The 24,656-nt window shown below is 45.6% G+C and overlaps 2 protein-coding genes across 8 annotated transcripts in view; one reads left to right on the top strand and one right to left on the bottom strand.

Annotated features, from left to right (window-relative positions):
* The window catches only part of TLE1 (TLE family member 1, transcriptional corepressor), an 88,325-nt gene extending 69,033 nt beyond the window's left edge, over positions 1-19,292 (bottom strand). The window contains exons 1-4 of one of the 2 annotated variants that reach the window (XM_032307669.1): positions 17,890-19,292; positions 16,954-17,054; positions 15,422-15,485; positions 15,267-15,311 (exon numbers count right to left, since the gene is read on the bottom strand). In XM_032307669.1, the coding sequence (XP_032163560.1) occupies positions 15,267-15,311; positions 15,422-15,485; positions 16,954-17,054; positions 17,890-17,913 (234 nt within the window). In that variant the 5' untranslated portion in view covers positions 17,914-19,292. The remainder of the gene's footprint in view (positions 1-15,266; positions 15,312-15,421; positions 15,486-16,953; positions 17,055-17,889) is intronic. The other variant, XM_032307670.1, reaches the window with a different exon arrangement.
* Positions 19,293-19,316: 24 nt separating this feature from the next.
* Positions 19,317-24,656, top strand: part of LOC116570493 — a 192,042-nt gene continuing 186,702 nt past the window's right edge. The window contains exon 1 of one of the 6 annotated variants that reach the window (XM_032307683.1): positions 19,317-19,630. The gene's annotated coding sequence lies outside the window, so the exon portion shown is untranslated. The remainder of the gene's footprint in view (positions 19,631-24,656) is intronic. The other 5 variants (XM_032307684.1, XM_032307681.1, XR_004277444.1 and 2 more) reach the window with 5 other exon arrangements.

The raw sequence follows: 24,656 nt of genomic DNA, 5'->3' as shown, positions 1-24,656 counted from the left end.
CCTTCACAGCCCCAAACTCAGTCTCAATAAGAAGACACACTCTTCCCCTCATTCCCCACCAGCCACCACCCCTGGGCTTTAATGTTCCCAAGCTGAGCTACTGGAGAGGTGGTCCTTTGGGAAGGAAGACAAGGTTCCCGGCCTTCCCAGTTGGAACCTGGGATTCTCTTTTCAATCCACCTCTTGTGCCAAAAAGCCCACCAAGTTCCAGAATGCAGCAAGCACGGGGCATCGCAGGCTGGGAGCCACCAGGGTAGAAGAAGAGCTTGTGCATAATGAAATCAACAGTCAAGGGAAAAAAAAAATTATTGTCTTGAAAGCATCTCAGATCAGGATGAAAATGAAATGTGGGATGCTGGCAAAAATTTTCAACGCATACTCCTTTTGCAAAAGCTTTTAAATATTTAGAAGACGGTAAGTACAAGGATTCTCGATGACAGACTTCACTGGTGTATTAAAGATTCACAGAGTATTTACTCAGCTATGCAGGCAGAGGCAAACGGGAATCTCATTTTAAATACAAATTAAATTACTTAAAACAAAACAAAACAAAACAAAAACAAAACAAAACAAAAAACCTTGATCACTGCATCACAATACAATCCACAGAGAAATTGAAGCAACAGAAAAATACCAATTCTTCAAGATAATAATCAAACTACTCTCAGGGGGAAAAGGGAAAAAAAAGTGTGCTGCATGAGGCAATTAATTAAGGGTTACATGGATTGGCCAAAAATATATATAATTAAAAGCATGTCAAAGAAAAGCCCGAGTCCCCTTCTACCCAGTCATGCCAATTTATAATCTGAAAGTAATCCAGCGTTCCGAGGTTACTGTGCTGTCCAAGCTAGACTGCGGAAACATTACGTAGAAGGGGGAACAGCCAGGGCCATGACTGTGAGAATGAGTTATATACAAGTCATGGGACCCCAGAAGTTACCACTCCTGTAACTCACCCGTTCTTTGACAAGTGGACAAATCAATTTATGTGCTCCTGTGTGTTTTTAAAAAGCATCCCAGATACCCTTTCATTAATTATGTGGGTTTGGGACATGTCAATTCTCGTTTCCCACAGCAGCAGAAACCAAACTGAACCCCGTATTCTGTTACACTGGTTCCCACCGGGCTGGGCTGGCTCGATAATGTTGAGCTCCTTCTGGAAGAACAGAATAGACTTCCTGCCATTTGGACTGTGAAACACAGTAATCCACCAGGGAATAAAGGTCAATGTTGCACTTTTGGTCATTACTGAATCATTTGAGATGATCTGTGGTGAGGATGAGAGGAAAATCGAAGGCTGCGAGAACGCTGCAAATGGCCTGACCTCAGACCAATTTTCATCTCCATCTGTCTAACAGACATGTGGATAAAAGGCCCTCCCCTCCCTCCTTCTGGGCCACTCGGCTGTTTCCAAATCCGCGGCACAAGCCAGGAACCAGTTAAACAATACATTAATAAGGGGAAAAAACCTTCTAAGCCCCAGCCCGATGCTTACTCAGGTTTTAGGCCATCGGCTAAAGTTTGGAACACAATTTTTCCAGTCTGCAAGCAGTGCTGCAAAGTAGAAATTCTAAGGAATACAGAGAAATCATCTGCAGTGCAGGGGCATGTGCCAAAATCTCCTTGTTTGTACATGCAAATATATGCATACTTACACCTCCGCCCCCCCCAAAGACAGCCACACAATCTCTATTACATCTGCTAGCACACACACAAAGGGAAGCAGCAGCAGTTTCAGAAACTGCATGCTGCTATGAAATAAATCTTTTTTTTTCCAAGTGTCCAATTAATGCTGCTTAATCATTATTAAGGCACTTCAATCCTTAAATACAAAATATTCCGGGGAACCCAGAGCCTAATGATCATTTAAGCCATGGAATTAATGTTAACGTCCTGACTTTATACTAATACTCCCCTTCACTGGTTTGGCGGAGCTACTTTTTAAGGTAACACTGCACCATATATAAGTTTAGGCCCCCACAGTATATCAATGTCAAACAACATCGTGTCAAGCTAAGATTCAATTCAGGTAAGTGCCACTGCCAAATTTTCTTGTTCCCAGACGGGCTTTAAGATTATTTTATTGCTTAAAATTTAATTTGTTCCAACTCGTGTCTCCATGACAACGTTGGCTAACCCTGCAAATCATTTGGGTAATTGGATATCTTATCTTTCTATTGCTCTCAAATCGAATGATTCTGCTAGAATTGTAACAGCCAATCAAATTTACAGTCCTCCTGAGTAATAGACTTGGAAAAGTAGCCACATTCATCTCCTCTTTACAGCCATATTAACCAGTATGCGACAAACAGTAGAATCTGGTCTTCAAACTATACTCCAAATTATAAATGGTGTCAATACCAATATTCTCACAGTGCAAAGCCTACTCAAAAGCTCCTTCCCTTTTATACTGTTTTAATTTGAGAAGCAACAATTGGTACTCACTCCATACAAAGCCTGAGCAATTTCAGTACTTTGAGGGAAATTGACAAGAGTGCTCATCAGAAAAAAGAAAACTGGGTGCATCTGGCTCAGCGGGTTAAGCCTCTGCCTTTGGCTCATGTCATGATCCTACGATCCGGAAGTTGAGCCCCACATCAGGCTCCCTGCTCAGTGGGAAGCCTGCTCCCCACCCCCCCCGCCTGCCTCTCTGCCTACTTGTGATCGCTCTCTGTTAAATAAATAAATAAAATCTTTGGGGGGGGGGGAGGCGGGAATCACAGCTTGGCAGGGGGGATTTGACCTTGTGATAAAATAGTGACCAAAGCCATGGCTACACAATAGTATCCTAGCGTACTGACATTGACCTGTCTGGGTTCCTTGGGTGGGAAAGCCATATTTGATGCATTTGTCAAAAAATAAGAATGAATACAGATTCAACAACTAGCTCAAAAATTTCTGTACCCTGAGAGAAAGCCACATCACCAAAATATGACACCTCTTTGTACTTCATTAAATGTAGGAATATCACAACATCAAGTGTAAGACAATTATGGAATACTGACTTCTTATGAGATGCAAAAGTCAGCAATATTCATCCTGAGTTAGTGGTGTGCTTCTGGCCTTTGGTCAGCTGAAAAGTACAGAAGTTGGATACATTTCCGTGGTCCAAGTCCAATCTTCTCAGTAGCTATGCACGGAGCCTGGCTCTGCGGGCGGGAGCTCACAGCCCAGGCACTGCCGAAGAGCCAGCGGCTCACAAATGGAAAAGGCTCCAGAACCCTGGCCAAATGGCAGGCGCATGGGTTGTCGAGAACCTTGTGCTTCCCCTGCAGACATGTGGGACTTAAGATCGCTTCTCAAGCTCAGCACAAGGAGACACTAACGTGGGGCTGCTCTGCACACAGACGTCAGCAGGCTGCCAAGACTTGAAGCAAGTGTGAGAGCAGGTACTGGCACAACTTGTCTGAACACAATTTGAGCTGTGCCCTCCTCCATCTCAAATGCTTATGACGACATCCAAAAAGTTTCTACAGCACCTATAGCATCGTGCATGATGGGAAGAGCCAAACACCTAAACTTCTAGTGTGTCTAATCCCAATGCCTCTGCTTTTCTCCCCTGTGCATTTTTTTTATAAGATTTTTTATTTGAGAGACAGAAAGTGAGAGAGAGCACAAAGCAAGGGGAGAGGCAGCAGGTGAGGGAGAAGCAGACTCCCCACTAAGCAAGGAGCCTGATTCAGGGTTTGATCCCAGGACTATGACCTAAGCTGAAGACAGACACCCAACTGACTGAGCCACCCAGTGACCTACCCTATACATTTTTATTTTCCTGCTCCCCCAGACATTAGCACAAAGCAGCAGCTGGACTGTGACCCTCCACAAAGATCTCAAGCCCATGGAGGACATGGAGAATGTAACACAAGTATCTACTCAAACTTCTACATAGCATTTTACAGGTTCCCACAGCTACAAGGAAAATGGTCTGTCTGTATTCCTCACTGAGGCTGGAGACTTCTTCCTTCTCTCACCAAGCAACAACTTCACCTGGCAATTCTCACCTAGCTTTTTTTCAGGATGACAAAGCCTCTCTTTCGATTAAGAACTGGATTTTTGGGCTCCTGGGTGGCTCAGTGGGTTAAGCCGCTGCCTTCGGCTCAGGTCATGATCTCAGGGTCCTGGGATGGAGTCCCGCATCAGGCTCTCTGCTCAGCGGGGAGCCTGCTTCCTCCTCTCTCTCTCTCTGCCTGCCTCTCTGCCTACTTGTCATCTCTGCCTGTCAACAAAACAAAACAAAACAAAACAAAAACTGGATTTTCCACATTAAAATAAAAAAATAAAAATAAAAATGCACCTCTCTTCCTTTCATTCTGCCAAAACTCACGTCCACAAAATGAATCAAATCCTCTTTGTTGCTCCTCTATCCCCTTAAATGAAAGAACTCAACGTAACTGTTTTCACTGGTAGTCCTATTGACTACTTAGGGCTGTTGCCTTCTAAAGGCACATTTTGCTGTCTGGCCTAAAGAAGACATTTTAATTCCTCTAGACTCCTTGGAAAACAAGAGGCTCCCAATAGGTGATTTAAAAAAAAAAATAAAAAAATAAATAAAAAGACAAGAAAAGAAAGTTTCCTTCTGAGCCTAAAGATAAATGCTTCAGATCTTAGAAGGAAATAAATAAAAACCTTTGTATTTCAGGGGCAATAATGAGAAGTGAATAATGCAGATGTAGGGAGGAAGGAAGCTGCTGGGCTTGGAAAAACAAGATGGGAGCCTGGCCTTTAATTCCAGCAGCCATCTCATCTGCTGGATACAGTCTTGTATGGAAGCAGCAGGATAGTCTTAAAGGGACCAATAATATATTTGGATAATCGATTTTCAGAACAAGTATCCTTCCCTCGGGGTGCCCAAGCGCCAGGCAGCAAGGTAACCGCACTGGACTGAAAAACTCACTTACTCCTGATAACTGCCCTATATGGAGTGGGTGCTGTCGCCATCCCCTAACCTACTAACCTACTAGGTGAGGAGGAATGATTAATATCCATACAAAAGGAGGCTGGAAGGATTTCCAGACGGCACATGGGTACTCAGTGGACAGGAGCTGACTGCTCACTCTGATGTCCCCCATCAGCTTACTCTACAATAATCAGCCCAAGAAGCTGACTTTTGAAATCCAAAGAGCTAAAAGAGACAACGGGTACACGGGCCAAGAGAGCCGGCACCTGTAGCTACAGGCCGCTCGCAGACCAGCGGAGGGTACCCTTCCTCGGCCCCAGCGGCCCACCCCTTTATTCTCTCCATTCCAGACCAAGATGCAGGTCAATGCTAAGACCTCCTTCCCTAAACTGAACTCGACCTTTTTATTTTCGCTCACTAATCCATAGAAGCCTTTCAAATGGCACAAATAAAGGCGGCTGCATTTTGTTCTCTAAATCAATTTTCTCCCCAGCCATCAACTAGATGTTCCTGCACAGAGAAAGAACAGCCCTTCCCTTCTAATTCAAAAATCCATACTGCCATTGCCCTTGCAAACTGCTAAACAAGCAGTATCGGCAAGTCACTTGTGTTCTGTAATATATTTACTGCAAATCCCAACGGCTCACCCTTAATGCAGTTTTCTATTGTGTCTGTGCGTGTCAATACACTGGCTGGTCACCTTACTTGTAAGAGGCTCTGACCGGCTGTTTGCTCAAGGCATCAAGAGGGCGCCTAGGAGAGACAAAGCCTGTTGCTCCTGGAGGGCTCAGCCTTGGAGAGCCTCCTCCTCACGCTGGGGCCCTCAAAGAGGTTTTGTCTTCGGGCGCTTCACATCCCTGTACCACCCACACCGCCTCCAAGGCCAACTTAAAAACTCTCCAAAAGGACAGTTTCCATACATCCAAAGTTCTAAATCAGAGTCCTTTGGCACAGTTTTTTCCCAGTTTCCTAACAACAACATTAAAACTGCTCCCTGCTCAGAGAATATGCTGGTGGCATCTTAAAGGTACACACTGTGAAGGACCAAAAAGGAGGAAAGCGTGGTTGGGGGCAGGTGGAGGGGAGCCTGCTTTTCTGTTAAGTGCAAATCTCTGCTATAAGGTACAGCTGAAAAAGCAAGCCCCCTAACACCATGTACTACAACCATGCCAAAACACAAAGGGCAAAGTCTAGGAGGAAAAGTGCTGTAAAATGCCATAAACACCTGTTGAGATGGAATTCTTAAAATGTACCTGGAGAAAAGCCCTCCTTTGAGTGTCAGTCTAAAATGGGGTTGGGAGCTAACAAAAGGCCTGGCCCAAGTTCCCCAGAATTATTTTCTCACTTCTTCAATAGGGGGAGGGGAGTAAAAGCTCTACATTAAAATATGTGACAGGCAGATCCTGGGATTGCACAGGTGAGAACAGCGTAAGTGTTCACTTTTTAGAAAGGTTTTTTTTTTTTTTTTTTAAAGATTTCATTTATTTATTTGACAGACAGAGATCACAAGTAGGCAGAGAAGCAGACAGGGGTATGGGGGAAGCAGGCTCCCTGCCAAGCAGGGAGCCCAATGCGGGGCTTGAACCCCGGACCCTGGGACCATGACCTGAGCCAAAGGCAGAGGCTTTAAACCACTGAGCCATCCAGGCACCCCAGGTGTTCACTTTTTATTTCCTTCTCTTTTTCCATGTATTTGAAATTCTTCCTAGTAACATGTTTGGTGGGGCAAAGGAACTGTGTAAAGACTAAAAGTAAATAATCTAGGGGTATGATCCTGATTATTAAGAAATCTGGCAACTCAGTCAAGTTAAGTATCTTTATACTTAACGCATGACGAGATGACTTACCCACAACTCTGTTTCGGGGCTGTGGTGGTCCTGAGGAGACCAGCTGCAGCCCCAGGGCCAGTGATGTGTGCACACACTGTTTGCACAGAAACCCAGACCTCTCAACACACTACTTCTGTCTTCGTTCTCTCTTCAGTACAAACCCGAATGTGGCACTATAATTAAACTCCCCATAAGGAAGCCTCCATGGATATTCTGACTATAAGTCATTTGTCCAAAAGAAAAACTGAGCAAAAGTGGTTCTACAAGAACTGAAGTCCTATTAAAACATCTAGTGAAGGAGTGCCTGGGTGGCTCGGTAGGTTAAAGCCTCTGCCTTTGGTTCAGGTCATGATCCCAGGGGTCCTGGGATTGAGCCCCAGCCCCACATTGGGCTCCCGTCAGCAGGAAGCCTGCTTCCTCCTCTCTCTCTGCCTGCCTCTCTACCTACTTGTGATCCCTGTCTAATAAATAAATAAAATCTTTATAAACAAAACAAAACAAACATCTAGTGAAATCAAGCAGATTTCATTCTTAATTTCAGCATCAGAATCCAGCCTGGTACTCTCGGCTCAAGTTTCTCATCTGGATTCCACGGATTTACTGAAGGATCTTAAGATGTCCCCAAATGGCCAAAATTGTTGGGCAAAGATATCCTGGTGTCTAAAAATGTGTGGGATTTTTTTGCCCAGCAACTTCCACCTGATTTTCATATGGATTCAAGATCCAAAATGAGTACAACTACCACTCTCTTAAGAAGCACATTAAACACTACCTAACAAGTGCCACTCTGTCCAACCCACTGGGAAGGGTACAGAGTAAGTATCAAATATAAGCTTTGAGCAGACTGCAGCCTAGCTGGAGCAACAAAAGATACACATGAAAAAACATTATTATAGAAACTGGAGAAAAACTCAGTGATGTGATAGGCTCCCGTTGGAGAGGTCGTGGAAGACCTTAAAGTAAACAGGAACCCTCATTATTTGAACTGGACCTTGAAGGATAGTGAGAAAGGCCATGTGAACTGGACAAAAACAGAAAAAGAAAACAGAAAAATGCACAACATATTTTAGGCAGGAAGAAGAGACTCACTGGCTGGTGTGAGGGAGGAAGACAGAGGTGACTAAGTAAGACTGGCAAGGACAGTACTCAGGTGCAACCACAATACTGTGAGTGATATGCACAGGGGCCACCACTGGAGCAAGAACTCAAAATCAGGATGAACAGACACACCAGCCTGCCCAAAGACCCAAACCCCAAAAGGGGTTTTGTATTCACCACTATAAAAGACGCTCCCATTCTGGGGCTGGAGTTCCAAGCGTTTGGATGTAGGCTGCTGGTCTTTGGAATGTGTGTACCCAGCAGCTGCACAGGACATGCCAGTAGGGTGTGTGGAGGAGGTGAGACCTTTTATTTAACCTCTCTACTGACAATTTCTATTTATTACAAATGGATATAATATGTTAATACACAATACTCTGATAACTAATAAATTTGTATGCAAACAAGTCTGGTGATATATTTTCTTTTATTTTTTTTTTAAGATTTTATTTATTTGACAGAGAGAGAGAGAGAGAGCACCTGTAGGCAGAGAGGCAGGCTGGCGGGGGTGGGGGGGGGGTGGGGGGTGTGTGTGTGTGAAGCAGGCTCCCTGCTGAGTAGAAACCACCCACCCCATGCGGGACTTGATCCCAGGACCCTGAGATCACGACCTGAGCCGAAGATAGAGGCTTAACCCACTGAGCCACCCAGGTGCCCCGGTGATAAATTTTCAAGCTTTTCACAGATAGATTTCACAAAATACCATGGGCAGACTAATAATTTAGTTAGATCAATAAGAGCACCAATAACATCAAACCCAGCATGTCTTCAAGAGTTCCACAAATGGCGTGATTTGGACATGCAAGTTCAAACACACTTACATTCTCAAAAACTGATTCCACTTCGTCAAGTGAATAATGAAAATCTAGTAAGTACAAACCAGGACAGTACAAACAATTGTACACACACCTCTACCTCTCTGGCGTATGCAGGGATACACACACCACACTTAACAGCACTCTTCTCTTTCTGGCAGATAAGAAAATAAATTCAATGGATGGAATCCTCAGATTCTATTTTTTCCTCCCCGTCTTCTCCTTATACCCAAAATGACTGTCACCCTACCCTTTTCTGGCTAATATTTCTGTTCAAAGAATCACTAAGTAGCAAATAAAACTTCAAGAAAAACTAAAAGATTTGTTTGTTATGCCCACCGTGAGAACGTGCCGGGGAAGGGCCTGAACACTGGGCTCACAGTTGCTTTCAAGTTGCTTTGAAGCAGTCAAACAGAATTAAACTTAGTAATCATTAAAAACTGAAATGTGAAATAATGAAATACGGGTTTGTAAAAAATCACAGTTACTCGATAAAACTTGTGTCAACATTTCTTGAAGTTTCATGAAATGCATGCCACACAGGTGGTCTCTAAATGATTCAGTAAACATTACAGTTTTGCAAACAATTTTAGAAACCATTTTCTGCTAAAGCCAAATGAATAACAATACACAAAATACCTTAATTTGTTAAAATTTCATTGTCAATTTTTTTTCCTTTTTCAAATCAAACCATGCCTCAGAAAAAAATTAGAAAATCTCGCCCACACCTGAGTGCCCACACCTACATCTATACACACTCTAACTTAAAACACAAAACCACAGGGCGCCTGGGTGGCTCAGTGGGTTAAAGCCTCTGCCTTCGGCTCAGGTCATGGTCCCAGGGTCCTGGGATCAAGCCCCGCATTGGGCTTTCTGCTAGGCAGGGAGCCTGCTTCCCTCTCTCTTTTTGCCTGCCTCTCTGCCTGCTTGTGATCTCTGTCTGTCAGATAAATAAATAAATTCTTAAAAAAACAAACAAAAAAACCCCACAAAACCACAGTCACAGAGCAATCCTGGGACACATTTCATATTACAAAACTCACCAATCACATTGGGGAGGACTGTTCTCGATCTGTAAATGCCTACTCTTGTCAAATAAGCCTATCTATAAAAACAACTGCCTAAAATTTAATTAGAAACCATTATACCAAGTATTCCGCACTTAAGGTACTAGTTCTGAACATCTCAGTTTTTGAAAATCTGAAGTAAGAGTAAGCAAATAGGGATGGGGGCTCTAGGGACAATCGAGCCAACTGAAGCCTATCAGAAGCCCAGTTTCTTAGTTTCCTCCAATGTAATCCACTCCTGAAGACCACAAACATTTAATAATAGAAGAGCAAACACTCAGATCTATGGAAACCTAAAATGTATCGTTCGTTTAACTACCACACAAGATGATTTATTTAAATACTTGCTAAAGGAACAGATTCTTTTTGTGTTTCTTAATAAACACTATTTGGAAAAATAGCTTAAACCCTCTGGTCAAAGACTACTTACAGGACACAGACAGGCACTGGGTTTTGAATACTGGTGGGGGGACAAGAGGGACAATTCTCCTCTCCTGAGAGAAGCCATATTGAGAACCTGCCTAGTCTAACCCCTCATTTTACAAGGAGGGAAACTGATGCCCAGGCAACTAGTCAGTGACTCACCCAGTCACTAATCAAAGTCGCCTAAATAAGGGACCTCAATGAACCGTATTTTACACCAAGGTCCATCCTAAAGATCACATATTTTGTGCCTCATAGAGCTTTTTGGCATTAGTTTTGAATTAAATTTTTTTTTTTTTTAATCTTAAGGACTATGTTTTTTGACCCCTGCCTTTAATTCTGTGCCCGAGGCAAGGCATCCCTGACCTCACCCAAGTCTGGGCTCTGAATAGAAACCATGACTGAGCCAACTGTTGAAGGGGTCGGGCAGGGTGACAGAAAGTAGGGAGGAATCGTCCGTGCTGCTGGCTGATTAAAAAACAAAGGCTAATCTTGAGCCTCAAAATCTGTGTTCTCAATACACAGGGACCTTTATCTCTTCACTGAAGCTCGTGAAGGGCAGGCCTGGCTAATGAAGTCAAGTTGGGGACCACTCCAATCTTGATGACAGCTAGTCCCTTTGTATTACAAGGTAATTAACACCTGATGGAGCTTAACTCTAAGTGAAAGTACTCCAGCTACATCTTTTCCCATTCTGAGACTTGGGCTTGGGGGCAAAAAAAAAAAAAAAATCTCAAAGTGAGAAACTGTAGACGGAAAACACACGTGGTTAAAGAGCAGGAAGAAAGGTAAGACTTGCAGACAAATAGTAAGAGTCACATCTAAGGGATTAACCTGCAGGTGAACCCCTAACAGTTCCACCTAAGCACTTTAAAAACACTACCAGAGGACAATTTATTTTTTAAGGGAAACTTTAAAGCACACATCAAAACTGTGAAAGCGGTTTCACTCCGAAATTTACGTGGTCTGAGACACCGTGCTGGCTGAAACATCACATGGGCCTTGGTTATGTTAAGCTCTTATCTGTCTCTCTTTCCCCTCTCCTTCCCCACCTTACAACCAGCACTGCAGAATACGTCTTTGCTTCCACAGCTAGTCCTTTCATTTATTTTTAAATTCTTGGCCGCCCTGGAGAGCCCCGAGTGCTCACTCTGGCCGCTCTTCAGAAGAATAGAGGCACAGAGAGACAAAGTGACTGATCACACTCACTGTGCCCTGGGTCTCAACTAGGTGTCCTGACAACAGTTCCCAATTTTCTTTTGTTCTTAGACATATTTTAACCTTGCAGATAGTAGTGCTCGGTTGGCTACGACTTTCTACCTACCCATGGCTGTGACTTCCACAGGCCAGTCAGTACTGCCAATTTTCATGAATCCTTAGAACACGCATCTAGCCCTGACATGACTGTGTATCATGAAGTTGTCAGCACAGGGAGGGAGCAGGAGAGAAACGCAGCCAGGCCGACTGGGTTACCACACAGGAGCACAAAGCTGATTCTACCACTGGCCTCATACCGGCAGGGGGCTGGGTAAATTAAAGCAGCACTGAATTCTAGGGACCAGGTGACCCTAACTCCAGCTTCAGCAGAAACTTGACCTTGACAAATCGCAGACTCTGAACCCATGCCCACAGCCACAGGCAGAGCAAAACACCTACTCTATCTAGCTGTTAAGCGCTGTACAAATTCATGCCACAAAAGACATCTTAAGTCATGGCTTCATCAGCATTCTGAGGAGATACACAAGTGGAATAAATAAGGCTTCTGTACGTATTTACAGTGCATCTTGTTCCAAAAATATCAAATGAGGTCATACCACACCACATGACAGAAAACAAAACCTGAAAGATCACACTGCCAAACACACCAGGCACAGCCCTCAAAACAACCAGACTCACGTTCACCTGCTGTTTTGTAATGCACCCTAATGCTCTGGTGGCATCAGAACTTCCTTGAGCTTCATGAGCTGTCTCTACCTCTCCTGGAGAGAGATACCTAGAGTTTGGTATCTGAATGTCACACATTAATAATGTGTGGAGAGAGATGGACAGGCAGAGATCTAGAAAATACTGAAATAAAAACAAAGAAAAACAAAGGAACCACTGTTTTGTTTTGTTTTTAAGGTTTTATTTATTTATTTATTTTGAGAGAGTCTGTGTGCATGTGTGGGGGAGGGGCAAGGGGAGCGAGAGAATCTCAAGTAGACTCCCCACTGAGCAAGGAGCCCGAAGACAGGAGCTCAGTCCCAGGATGCTGATACCATGGCCTGAATCAAAACCAAGAGTTGGACGCTTAACCAACTGAGTCACCCAGGCACCCCTACCCAATCCCACCCCCACCAAAATCCTGTCTCAGTGCTACAGTAAAAAAATTAAGTACCCATTACCATCCATAGTACATGGACTTTTCAGTAACCAGCCACATATGGGAGCAGAGAAAGTGAGGGGAAGGCTTATCAGGAAGTGTTGACACAACATAAACATGGACCGTGGGCACCAAACCAAGTAAGGAAACCACAATTATACCATTCTTGATTTGGACGCGCTTCCACTTTAAAATTTCCAGACGGAAAAGTCGGTGGTGAGATGTGACACTGAAAATCTCTACAACTCCCTCCTTCCACAAACCCGCTGAAAGGTGGGGACAGGGAGTGGTCATCACACTGCAGACAAATCTTAACATTAAAGCTCTCTCCATGGAAAGTCTCCCCATCACTGCATTTTTTTCAGTAACAAAGATGTTGTCAGAAATGACAATTTTTTGTGTCCCCTGATGATGCCTTGCTAGCATTCGGTTATAAGCCATAAAGCAGGACTAATTTCAGCCTGTCAGGAGTCTCGCTAATGCCCAGTTTCCCCCCAGAGAGAATTCCTGTCAAATCTAATGAGAGCTCCAAAGGCCCTCTCTACAATATAATGAGCACTTAGGCCATGCTGGTGATCAGGCGGCAAAAAGCATCAATTTGAGCCTGGCTACACCCTGGGGGCCAGACGTCACCAGTTTTAATAAGAATTATGATTACTAGCTGCACCAAATGCCTCCTCAGAACTTATTATTAATGTGTGACATTCAGAAGGATGTTTTTCAAATGTAAGGCCACTTTAAACTGAATTACAGCACTGCTTTGCACACCACTCTAGTTAAGGGTCTGTCAGCATTTACAATATAAACTAAATTTCAGGGGGCTTAATACCCTACTATGAAGAACATGGCATCTCTGAGCCTTTCACATTTTTCAAATTACTGAGCCAATTATACACAGCATATTATTAATGCATACTGGCTCATGGATGGACAATATTACCCACAAAAGCCCAATAGTGTATAGAAACTCATTAGAAACCTATTTTCTCACCATGGGGCTCCTGACCCTCTTCGCCTCTTCTTCCCTTTTCCTACTCGATGAAGAAGAGGTCATGTAACCATGTAACCTACAGGAACCCAGAAGAATTACACACCTCCTTTACCTCCCCAATAAATCCTGTACCAGCACACAGCATCACACAGAGGTGGTGTTTCCTTCTAAGAGTTGAAGTCATTAAATCCTTTGAGTTTCTAACTTTAAGAAAAAGCTCAGTCTCCTCTTACCCTTCCAGACTCCTTGTTAACAAAATATGTGCCTTTGGGGTAACTTAAAAAAAAAACAATGTGACAGGTTACAAACCTTTCACCCAGTTTATTTGCATAATTCATTTAAATAACCAGAGATCTTCTGGCCAAGGTACTATCAACAAGTTACAACTGCCTCCATCAGGCACTAGCCATTGAAACACACAAAAAAAACAAAGGCACAAACCAATGTAATCTAGGCTACCAATTTTGCAAATCGGAATAAAATCAGCATTTTTAAAGGCCCAATTATACCATCAATGAAAGGTCCTGAACCTAACTGTCCCTTTCCAACCATATCTGAGAACAGATCTAATGTACATGACTTAACATTATGAAATCTATGATGAATTAAAAATCAAAGAGTGTGGAGTTACAAAAGCAGAATTCAACTCTGAAACATACTTGCTTAATGAAAGTCTTTGAATATAAGGAAGATCTGAAGGCTGAACTAATCAATTTCTCCACTGTGCCCCAGCCGGTCAGCCATGCTCTTTAATTTAATGAAACAAGGGTTTGAGATGAAATAGCACATATACATCAAGTAAGAATTGTATTGTTGCACTTTGAAATGTGTCCAACTGTGCAACTTCATCTGATGATAATTTTTTAAGAGGCAATCGATTTCTAAAAGACTTATTGTACCAGCGTCTTGATGAAAAAGTGAATGTCAGCATATCTCCAGAATACTTACACCCTGCCATTAATGCTTTCTTTGGCAGACAATGACTACTCAATCGAGGGTCCTTTGGGCTGAGCAATCATTTAGCTTTTCTTCTCTTACGAGGTCCTTAGTGCCTTGTTCCAGCTCAATACTCTTTTTATACACCATTATAGTAGCCATAAGTGTGAATTTTATGGGAACTTGCAAACTTATAGTCATAGCTAGAGCTTTCCAGTCACTAATCTTTTCATGCTTTTAAAACCACTAGGACTGAAGCAACTCGCAACATATGCTGTGCCCATAAAAGAATGCTTTTCTACCTCCAAATCTACATCAACTGAGAAATCTTCCAAAACGATGTTTGCTAATAAGCCACTAATCCTGAGTGTCACTTTATGCAACCCCAAAGCATGAAGAGAACCCCACAGTTAGTCATATATGACGTTTAACCTGCTAAAAGAACTCCTGAATATCCTCCTTGCCCTGCAGAACCACACTGCTGTCCAAACCAGGAAAAACACCAAGCTTTTCTGAAGTGCAGAACCCTACGGGATACCCAAATCTTTCAAGAGGAGAATAAATCTACCCAGGTAGAAAAGTCAACTTAGAGACTCAATTCCTATCAGCCTAGAAACCGGTTGGTTCACATTTCCAAAGCACCTCTCTTCTAGTCATTTAAAGATTCTGTAATTGTCAAGAAGCATCCCTTCAGCAAAATACTACCACCAACTCACAGGAAGGGAAACCAAGGCAAGAAAATGGCATACAAATCCCCGTCCACCCCCAACCAACTGAGGACAAAGCCAATTCTGTGGAATTATAATGACTGATTTCTCATTTCAACTGGAGATTTAACTGAAGCTTACCTGTTTATGCATTTCTATGTTTAATCCATATGACATTTCATAATACTGCAAAAAAAAAAAATCAAGCATTTCGTTAACTCACGTTTTGCAATATTAGGAACACATATTTGCTAATCTTACATAAAAAGACGAAAAGTCTAATCTCTGATACCTACCATCACATAGTGCCTCTGCATTTCTGTCTTTTCACTTGCCAGTTTCTCACATTCCAATTTAAGGCTACAAAAACAAAACAGGCAACTTAATGTAAACATTATGTCACTTGTTTTAACATCTGCCTCACATATTTGCACTTCAAGTAAAAACACAGACCAATTTAGAAAAGCCATAAACTATCTAGGTAAACATGCAAAAGCTTTGTCCTTGCATTTAATAGGGAAAGGGGGTCAGGTGACCAGTACAGGGTCTCCATTACCTACTATTCTCTTTCTTCTTGGTGCATACCTGGTCAGGCGCCAAGAATGAAAAATCTGTCAAAACCTCTGATCTACACAGAAGACTGGTTTCTCCTCCTGCTCATCTGTTCACTCCTACTTCCCCGCACCAGTCTGCTCCTTTGGACTCCACTAAAATCTGGCTTTGGCACAATTTCCAGCATCAGACAGAGGCTGTCCCATTTCTGCCAACTCAATCTCTAGGTTTGAAAACTGTACTTGTAAAGTTACTTCTGCAATTGTTGGTCCCTTTTAAAATCTTCAGTTTTTAAATCCCTGCCAAAATATGTGAAGTAGCTACTGCAATAAAGTGGGCTGAAGTCCTCTCTGCTTGGTAAACACAGTGTGGGCAGGTATGCCTCAAGTTCCAGAGATTATTCTCTTCAAGCAGACAAAAGTTCAATAATCAGAAAAACCTCTGACAAAATAAGAAAATTCACACCCAAGCATCTGTGTGCTTGTTCTCAAGCATGACAAAAATAAAAACTGTCATTACACAGTTATTTCTTAGCTCTAATCAGGGAAGGCTTCATAGGAACAAGGGAAGGAACTAACATTTCTGGAAAACACACTATGGACAGGATGCTTTACAACACTCTTCATTTACAAACCTTTTGAAGTAGGTCTCATTAGATGAAGAGACCAAACCTGTATGTATATAAAGGAGACTCCAGTCCCCTGTCCTGCCCAAACCAACCCAGAGCCACGCCAAAGCAGTGGTGCTTTCCCTACACCTATCCACATCCCTCTTCACCACCAATGATGGGCACAGCTAACAGCATCGAGCCTTCCATAATGGACTTTGCCTCAGACAACACAATCCTCTAGTATGGCAAAGCGATTTCAACACTGGCTCTGCCTCCCTAAACCTGCACTCCGGGGTTGGGGCATCGACTGAACCAAGGTTTCAGCTCAGCCTGTTGCAAAATAAATAAACGAAGTGCAAATATTGACGGTTCTCGTGCAACTCCTAAATACTCAAAAGAAAAAAGAAGAAGGAAAAAAAAAAGGACTCCCTGGAACAGCAGCAAACGGGCAAAAGGGAAACAATGGTAGGAGGAGGAGACTACAGCAGAGGCGGCCCGGGAAGAACCTGGAAAGGGGGTAACATGAATGACAGGTCTTAACTGCGACTCCACACGCCACCGCCTGGACGCAAGTACTAAGTACAGCCGCCACAGCCACCAGGCTGGGCGAGGAGGGGTCGGGGCTGCCCCCGGGCTACCTCTCGCCCCACGCCGCCGGACACGCACCTGTGATATTGGGCCTGCAGGAACTGGAATTCCTCTTTAATCCGGTCCAGGGACTCCGGGATAGTGAACTTGAAGGGCTGGCCTGCAGCCTGGTGCGGCGTCTGGGGGGCGACCGGCGAGGGGAACCGAGGGACAGGGATGCAGGTAGATAGATAGAACAGGAAGTCAGAGGCCGGAGAAGTGGGTGGGACATAAACAAAAAATAAAGTTAGCAGTGGTGGAAAACGGAGCCCTGAACTCGAGTTTGCTCTGCACTTTATGCGGGGAGAAATCGGCCCCTGGCCCTGTCTGGAGCCTCCAAAGAGATTCCGTGCCTTCTCCGTGCTCCAGGGCGGGTCGCTTGGTACGTGCTCCCGGGTCACCGGCTGGAGGGACAGGGGATCCCCGGCGGCCGGGGAAGACCAGGCCAAATAGTCGTCGTAGCCACCGCCCCCTCCCCACCAGGGCGATAATGACCCCGGGGATCAGAGAAGAAAAACAACTCCCTAACGCTCCCCGTTCCCAGAGTCGCCAGGGCCACCTCCAGGCGCGCCGGAACGGGGGCCGCATTGACATGTAAATAGGCGAGACGGGAAACAAAGGGGGGGGCGCCCTACCCGTCTCGGCGTGGGGAAGGGGTGAGGAGGAGGGGAAGGGGGTAAGCTGTCGCTACTGGAAAGAAACCCCAGCCTCCCCGGGCGCTCCCGCCCGCCTTGTCTAGACGTCAATTCGGAGGGGGCCCAGAGTAAAGGGGGAAAAATTGAGTTTCAGTTCACTCTCCACCCCGGGAGGGAGGGTCCGAGACCTCCCCAGCCCTGCATCCATACAGGTTGGGGGGAGGGGTCCTCCACAAGGTAGAAGACACCCGTCTCCCTACATCACAGGGAGAGCGCCTATCCCCACCCCACCCCCAACCCACTCCTCTGCCCCTCCACCCAGCACCCTGACGCGCCTCACCGGGTGCCGGCTCTGCGGGAACATCGCTCTGACGGCGGCCGTAGCTCTGTTTCTGGGCAACTCAATTCTCCGCTCAATTTCCAACTTTAATCCCGCCGAGGAAAATTAAGCCGAGAAGCCAGGCAGAAACCGGGAGCGCTGGCAGCGCGCTGGCCACGCACGCAAGCGCGCTCGGCGGGGCGCACCGGCCACTCGGTGCCCGGCTGCTCCTTCTCCCGCCGGTGCGGGTTCCTTCGCTCAGGGCCACATCGCGGGGCACCCGGGGCCCAGCTGCACCAAAACCTGCGCGATGACGCCGGCGCCCAAGATGAGGGCGCGGGGGCTGTGATCCAACCCTCCGGCCTCCGCTGCCCCGGCGGGGAGGTGAGCGCGCGGAGACTCCGGCCGCGCTCCCCTCGGCGATTCCCGTACGCGGCACCCGTCCCGAGCAAACAAATCCAGGCGAGCTGCTTTCCTTCGTTCTTCTCCCGGTCCGCCTCCTCTCCGGGTTTTCCCCCGCGGCGAGGTGCAGGTGGCCCGGCGCCCCCAGCTAACCCCACACAAACAAACCTGGAGACGTTCGGGACCGAGTGCTGCGGATCAGGGCAGCGCCTTCAGCCAGGCGCTGGGAGGCGGTGAGGAGCGAGGTCCGGGCGGCGGAGGTTCCGCGCCTGGCACTCCGCAGCCTCAGCCCGGGCGGAGGAGCGCGGGATGACGACGAGGCGGGGAAAGTGCGGAGGGCGCGCCGGGAGGCGGCTCGGCACGCCCCGTGCGACCGACGCTCGGTGTTCTCCGCGGTTGCACAAACCCTCCTGGCCCGGCGGGGCTACACCAAGAAAGGCAGTCCCGCAGCCGCCCGCTGCTCCTCGAGCCCGGGACGCATCCGGGCGCCGCGCCCCGCGCGCACCCGCCCCGCACGGCCCGCCCGGCCGCTCCGGACTCTTCTTCCAAGCCCCTTCCTGGGCCCTCTTTCTTTCCTTCCCTTCGTCTGCCTCTCCGCAAAGGGCGCTCCAGCCCGCTGCAAAGTTCTCTCACGACCCGGGGGACGACATCCACGAGATGGGGCGGGAGGAGGGAGGAGGAAGCAGGAGTGCGCTCCGCCGCTCGGCCTCCCTACCCGGCGGGCAAACTCCGCGGACAGGTCCGGAGTAGTCGCGGCGGGGATTAAGTCGCCGCGGGCCGGCGGAGGTCCGGGCTGGTGGCACGGGTCCCGCCCGGACGTGGGAGGGTGGGGGTGGCGCAGTCGGCTGCTTCGGGGACGCGGGGCACAGGGTACTCGCCGCTGCTGCTGCTCCTGCAGCCGCCGCTCCCGCCGCCGCCGCCCGCGCCTCTCGCGCCGGTTACATTAACACGCGGTTTCACACTCCGGAGCTAACCAGCGCCGGCCCCGCCCAGCCCCGCGCGGGCGGGGGGCGGGAGCGCAGAGCCGGCGGGGGACGTGGGTCCGGGCGGTAGCGGGAGGGAAGCGGGGAAGCGCTCGCCAGCCAATCGCGTGCGCCGTGCCCAACGTGGGTTGCTGACGCAACGCCTCCCCGAAGCCTATAGCAGTGCGGCACTGGACGGGCCGTCCTCCCCCTTCTCTCCCACCCCACTCGCTTCCATCTCCGCCGTCTCCGCGGTCTCCCCTCCCACCCCCCACCCCTCCTCCGCCAGCCGCGTCCTCCCGGGCTCGGTGAGGAACTGTTCCTGGAGGAGCCGCGGGACGCCGAAACCAGCCAATGGGAAGAGGCGAGACGCGGAGATTGGCACGGTGGATGGGAAGGTCGGTGGGAAGGAGAGGCGGCGGGGCCGGGCTGTCAGTCAAAGTAACGTGGGGCCGGCGAGGGTGCGCGCGGGCGCGCGCGAGCGGGAGGGACGGGCGGGCGTGCGGTCGCGGAAGCTGGGGGCTAGAGTTTGCAAAAATCCTGCCACTTGTTCACTTTTCCCTTTAATGGAAATCCTCAGATCTCGGTGAAAGTAACTCAGACTATCCGCGCAGTTTCTTATGGGGAGGGCGGGGGGTTGACAGTTCGAGCCAAATGCGTCTTTCAGTGCTTGCCCCTTGTTTGATGCTCCTCTTTTGAAAGTGAGGTCACATTCAAAAATTTCTCTGAGGATTGTTTTTCCTTGAGCTGCCTTTTCGTGAGAAGGAGTGGACTGTGCACTTGGTGGAAAATGCGGCAGCGCGTTGGTTGGCGTACATTCCCTGGCCGTCTAAGACTAGGTTTTTTATGCTCACGCCCCCCTTTGCACCCAAGGTGGTAGGGATTGGCTTTTATTGGAGCATTTCAAACGACTTTGCAAAAAGGTAGGCCTGCCTTCGTTTGGCGGGAAGAATACCCTAAGGTGCTCCCAGGGTAAGGCACGCGCGTCCTAGTCGCAGATGCGAGGCTTTTGCCCGCGGCTCGGACTCTCTGGCCGCTCCTTGTCTTCGACTTCGCTGTCTTGGGGTTAGGGGGCTGCCGAGAGTTTTAGGGGCCTCTCAGCAACATGACCACGAGTCTGTTTCCAGTTACTAAAAACAAAGGGAGACAATGGTATAAACCAGCTTTGAGACCTGGAAACCTGCCTTGCCCGCCCTTACCCCCATATTTGGAGGGGGGTACCCCAAGGCTGAGCGACGTAAGAAGCTAAATGGGGAAGCGTTGGGTACATGGTGTGGCTAAAATTCTTGTGAGTGGAACTTGACCTAAAAGGTATTTTGAGATTTTTAATAAATGGGGCATATTGTGTAAATCTCCCGTTTTTGTCTACTTCTCTAAATACACCACACAGCAGAAAATCTTCAGTGTTGCCCCATTTATAATTTTGTTTAAAGAACAGTTAGGCTGAGCTATTTCCACACGATTGGTGAGTGAATAATGCTGTTGTAGCCAAACGGTGGTGAGTTCTTCCATAAGAAAGACACATCTTTGACAAGCAGTCATCCTACGTTGGAATATACATAAACAGGTTTTGGGTGTTAATAACCCCCACGTTCTCATTATTTTACTTTCAAGGGACTTATGGAAAGACTTTATTTAAAGAGAAATACATTTTATTTGAAGATTTGCTTTCTCAGAGACCTTTTCCTTGAAATATTAAAAGAATCATTTTAGATAATACATTTCACTGTTGGAGTTGTTTTTAAATATGCATGATATTGATTTGTCTATAATTGCATCAATCCCAAATATCAATTATAAATGAAAAATTAAAGGATCAATTTTAGCCAGCCTGTAGAAGTCCACAGTAAATTCTTAAACAAGTTCGGTATATGGTTTTGCAGTGCTCTCATTAAGTGGGGTTGGGGAGGGGGTTATAGTATTCATTTTGCTCACATGAAGAATGAAAAGGAAGCAAGCAGTGTCCCTCTTTCCTAAGTTAAACTGAGTGATGACTGGAGCATGCTTGTTCCATCTATAGGACTTTTTGAAATAATACGATTCACGGGCAACTAAGCTTTGACTTGTGGCAACCTGTGTTCCTTGAAATCTTCATCTAGAGACTGGGCCCGGTATGTCAGTCTGTGGTCAGTTCATCCCCTCATCAGCGGCAGGACTGTGGAGAAGAAACTTGGATGCCGCAAATATGCCTGTGCATGCTGGGCCAGCTGGGGCAACTGACACTTCTCCCTGGCTTACTCAAGCTTTACTTTGATTTACTGGCACACACTGGTAATTGGGTTTAAACAGAGAAATTAGAACGGTGTATTTTGAGACAGGAGCCTTCTGAATTCCCTATAATGTACTATCTAGAGAAAAGAAAGAGTAATTTTAAAATTGGAATACCTTTAACTGTGTGCATAAAGATGGTTGGTTTTCGAGGGCATCCATCCTCCTTGACAGAGGGAGAAGGCTGGGCCCCTTTTCAAGGTCATATTTTCTCGGTGATTATCATGCTGTAATAATTATACTACAAAACTCTCATCAAACTGCATTACAAATGATGGTATTTAAACAATCAAGTAGCTTTAATCTTATGTTTTAAATAAATAATATATGTGCAGATTGTCTACAGCCTGTTTAAAAGAAAATAATCCTGCTCATGAAATCTATCTTTTAGTTTTCTATATAAAGTCTGTTAACCGTAATCTTTTTTACCTTTAACATATTCATATGTTGATGATGTTTTTACATGAAATGATATTAAGTACTCCGTTTCCATAGAAAATTATCTCTGAAAAAAAAAAAATCCCCTTTTTATCCTCTGCAAAGAAACAAGAAAATTGCCAGATTGTTTATTTTATCGTTGATGCATGTATGGGTATATTTCCATTCATTTGTTGCTGACTATCAAATTTTCAACTCAACCAGTGGCTTAAGTCACTACAAAAACTAGATGTTCTATATTGTATACATTCTAGACATAATAGAAAAATGTTTGGATGCTGGTCATAGAAATTATGCATCTTTTAAATCTATTACTTTTCTATTTGAAATGAGTATGACAGTTTCTGAAGGTCACTTGTTATTTTCTCTTTCTTTTAGCTGTGAGTTACTGCTTACGCATTTTCTCATTTGACTCTTTCTTAAATGAGAGTTTTCTTAAACCCGAGAATGTAGGGTCCAGAAGAATTTTCCCAGCATTGCTTTATAACTTTTCCCCTCAGCCCTTTTCCAAAGAAAAGAGCAGGATGGGCGTGGAATATGGAGAAGAGAAAGCAAAGAAAGAAAAAAAAAATCAGTAGCAGATCCATGCAGCAGTAAAACCTCAAATAAAATCACATCCAAAGAATCTCTTGCGGTTTCACACAATATGGTAAAATTAGAGATTGCAGGAAACCAACTAAATTAAACTGAGAGCATTTGAAGAGAAACGAGTAGGGTTTATGAAAATGACACGTTGACTGACCAGTATACTTTTTTATCAACAATTTCTTTGTTAAGATGCAGATCAAAGGAACCTGCATATGTTTTCATTTTGTTCTAACTAGAAAATTACATCCAGATGTTTAATAGGCATTTGGTTGGTTTTTCAGCATTGATTAGATATGTTGGTTCTGTTTGCTTACAAGTGTAGCCGGATCATTAGCTAATGCAAAGAAATGTTTGCTGTGAGTTGCTAATTAGGGCTTTTGGAAACCCTCCATGCTCAAGAACAATTTGTACAGTGGCCAGATGAACTTGAGGGACTTGAGGAAGTTGTTTTCCCTTCTCTGTCAGGGTGGGGAGAAGCAGACAGTCCCATTCCCTAATCTCCCTTTGCCTACGGGGATTGGGATGCTATCCCTGAGGATTAGAGTGCAAATAAATTAAGAAGAGACCACACAGGCACTCCCAAACACAGAGATAAATGTGCCTTTTCTGGAACCACCACCATGTTGTCTTGGGTGTGTGTGTGTGGTGGGGGGCGGAAGGCGAACATCTAAAATGCTGAACAGTAACATGAGGAAGATGCTCAGTGCTAATGTTATCAAATACACAGCCTTTTTAAGTATACTTTAGAGACAGATGGGAAAGCCCTTTATGATAAACGAGTGTACTTGAATTCATTACTGTAGTACTTATAATTAAAAATGTCTCCTTTGCAATTGCATTTACTTCTATGGGGTACAAGAGCTTTGGAAATGGAAGGCTGGGCTAGGGAAAGGGACAGAGGGAGTGGAATTTTGGAGCCAAGGATGAGCCTGGGAGGAAATGCAGTGTTTACTTTCACAGCCACTCATTTGTTGACCTTGTTAAGGCCCCAAAACTTGTAGGAGATTAGCCATTCACATGGTATTCAAATAAACTGTTTGAGAAGTGAGGCACCAGGCAGATACGCTTCTTAATTGGCCAATCACATTTTTAAAAACATTTGGCCTGCAGAAGAACACCACCTTGGTGGAGGCTGAACTTCTGTTTATTTAAGTCTATATTTCTAGAGCGGTACCAATCCAAAATAGCATGCGTCCATAAGCCGTTACAGAAGTGTACCCACAAATGCCGCCGAAGCCTGTTCTCCTGCATATATATTGATGACCCCTTCTAGGCCTGTTTACATCTTATGCACATGGATGGCACACTCCCATGTGTTCACGTAGATTCATGATTAGTTTTCCTTGAAATCATTCAAGCAGAGGACCTTTCTGTCAGAGCTCTCCCAGGTCCTTGCGGACTTGATAAGCGGAGAGTATTCTGGGGCAAGATCAGGTATTTCCTGGAGCTCAGAGCATAATATGTCAATGTGTGTCAGTGAAGTTAGCAAGCCCCTGCCTTTTTTAACCAACTCTAAAGTTTTTTTTGTTTGTTTGTTTATTTGTTTTTGACAGAGAGTGAGAGAATACAGGCAGGGGGAGTGGCACTCAGAAGGAGAGGGACTCGATCCCATGACCCTGAGATCAGGAGCCCAACTGAAGGCAGACGCCCTACTGACTAAGCCACTCAGACACCCCTAACCCATTCTAAAGACTGATAAAAGTTGAGATAATACACTTAAAAAAAAAAAAAATTCAGTTTAGCCTTTAGCTCAACAGAAGCCACAGAGTCATTGGGTAGGCAAAAGGAAGTTAAAGGAAGCATCTTTGCTGATCCTTTTTACATGTTCACATAAAACAAGAGCTGACCTTGACCCCTGAATGCTGTCTGTGATGACCCACCATGCTGCAGACTCTGGACTTGCTAGATCAACATTAAACCAGGATACCTCTCCTTTGATCTTAAAAGCTTTTGCTTTGGCAGTATTGTTTAAGTACCTCTTCTTCTTGAAACTAGCAATTGCTTTGAAGAGTTGAAGCTGGAGTTCAGCTAATCTGTGGTCTCTTGGTGTTCCTTATGGTGAAGGCAGGTGAACTCTGGGAATAGATAAGGAGCTAGAATGCTAGACAGTATTCCGGATGTCTTTGCAGT

The sequence above is a fragment of the Mustela erminea genome, chromosome 12, assembly GCF_009829155.1.
Source record: "Mustela erminea isolate mMusErm1 chromosome 12, mMusErm1.Pri, whole genome shotgun sequence".
Lineage (NCBI taxonomy): Eukaryota > Metazoa > Chordata > Mammalia > Carnivora > Mustelidae > Mustela > Mustela erminea.
Note: the sequence above shows the minus strand (reverse complement) of the source record. Positions and strands in the feature narration are given on the sequence as shown.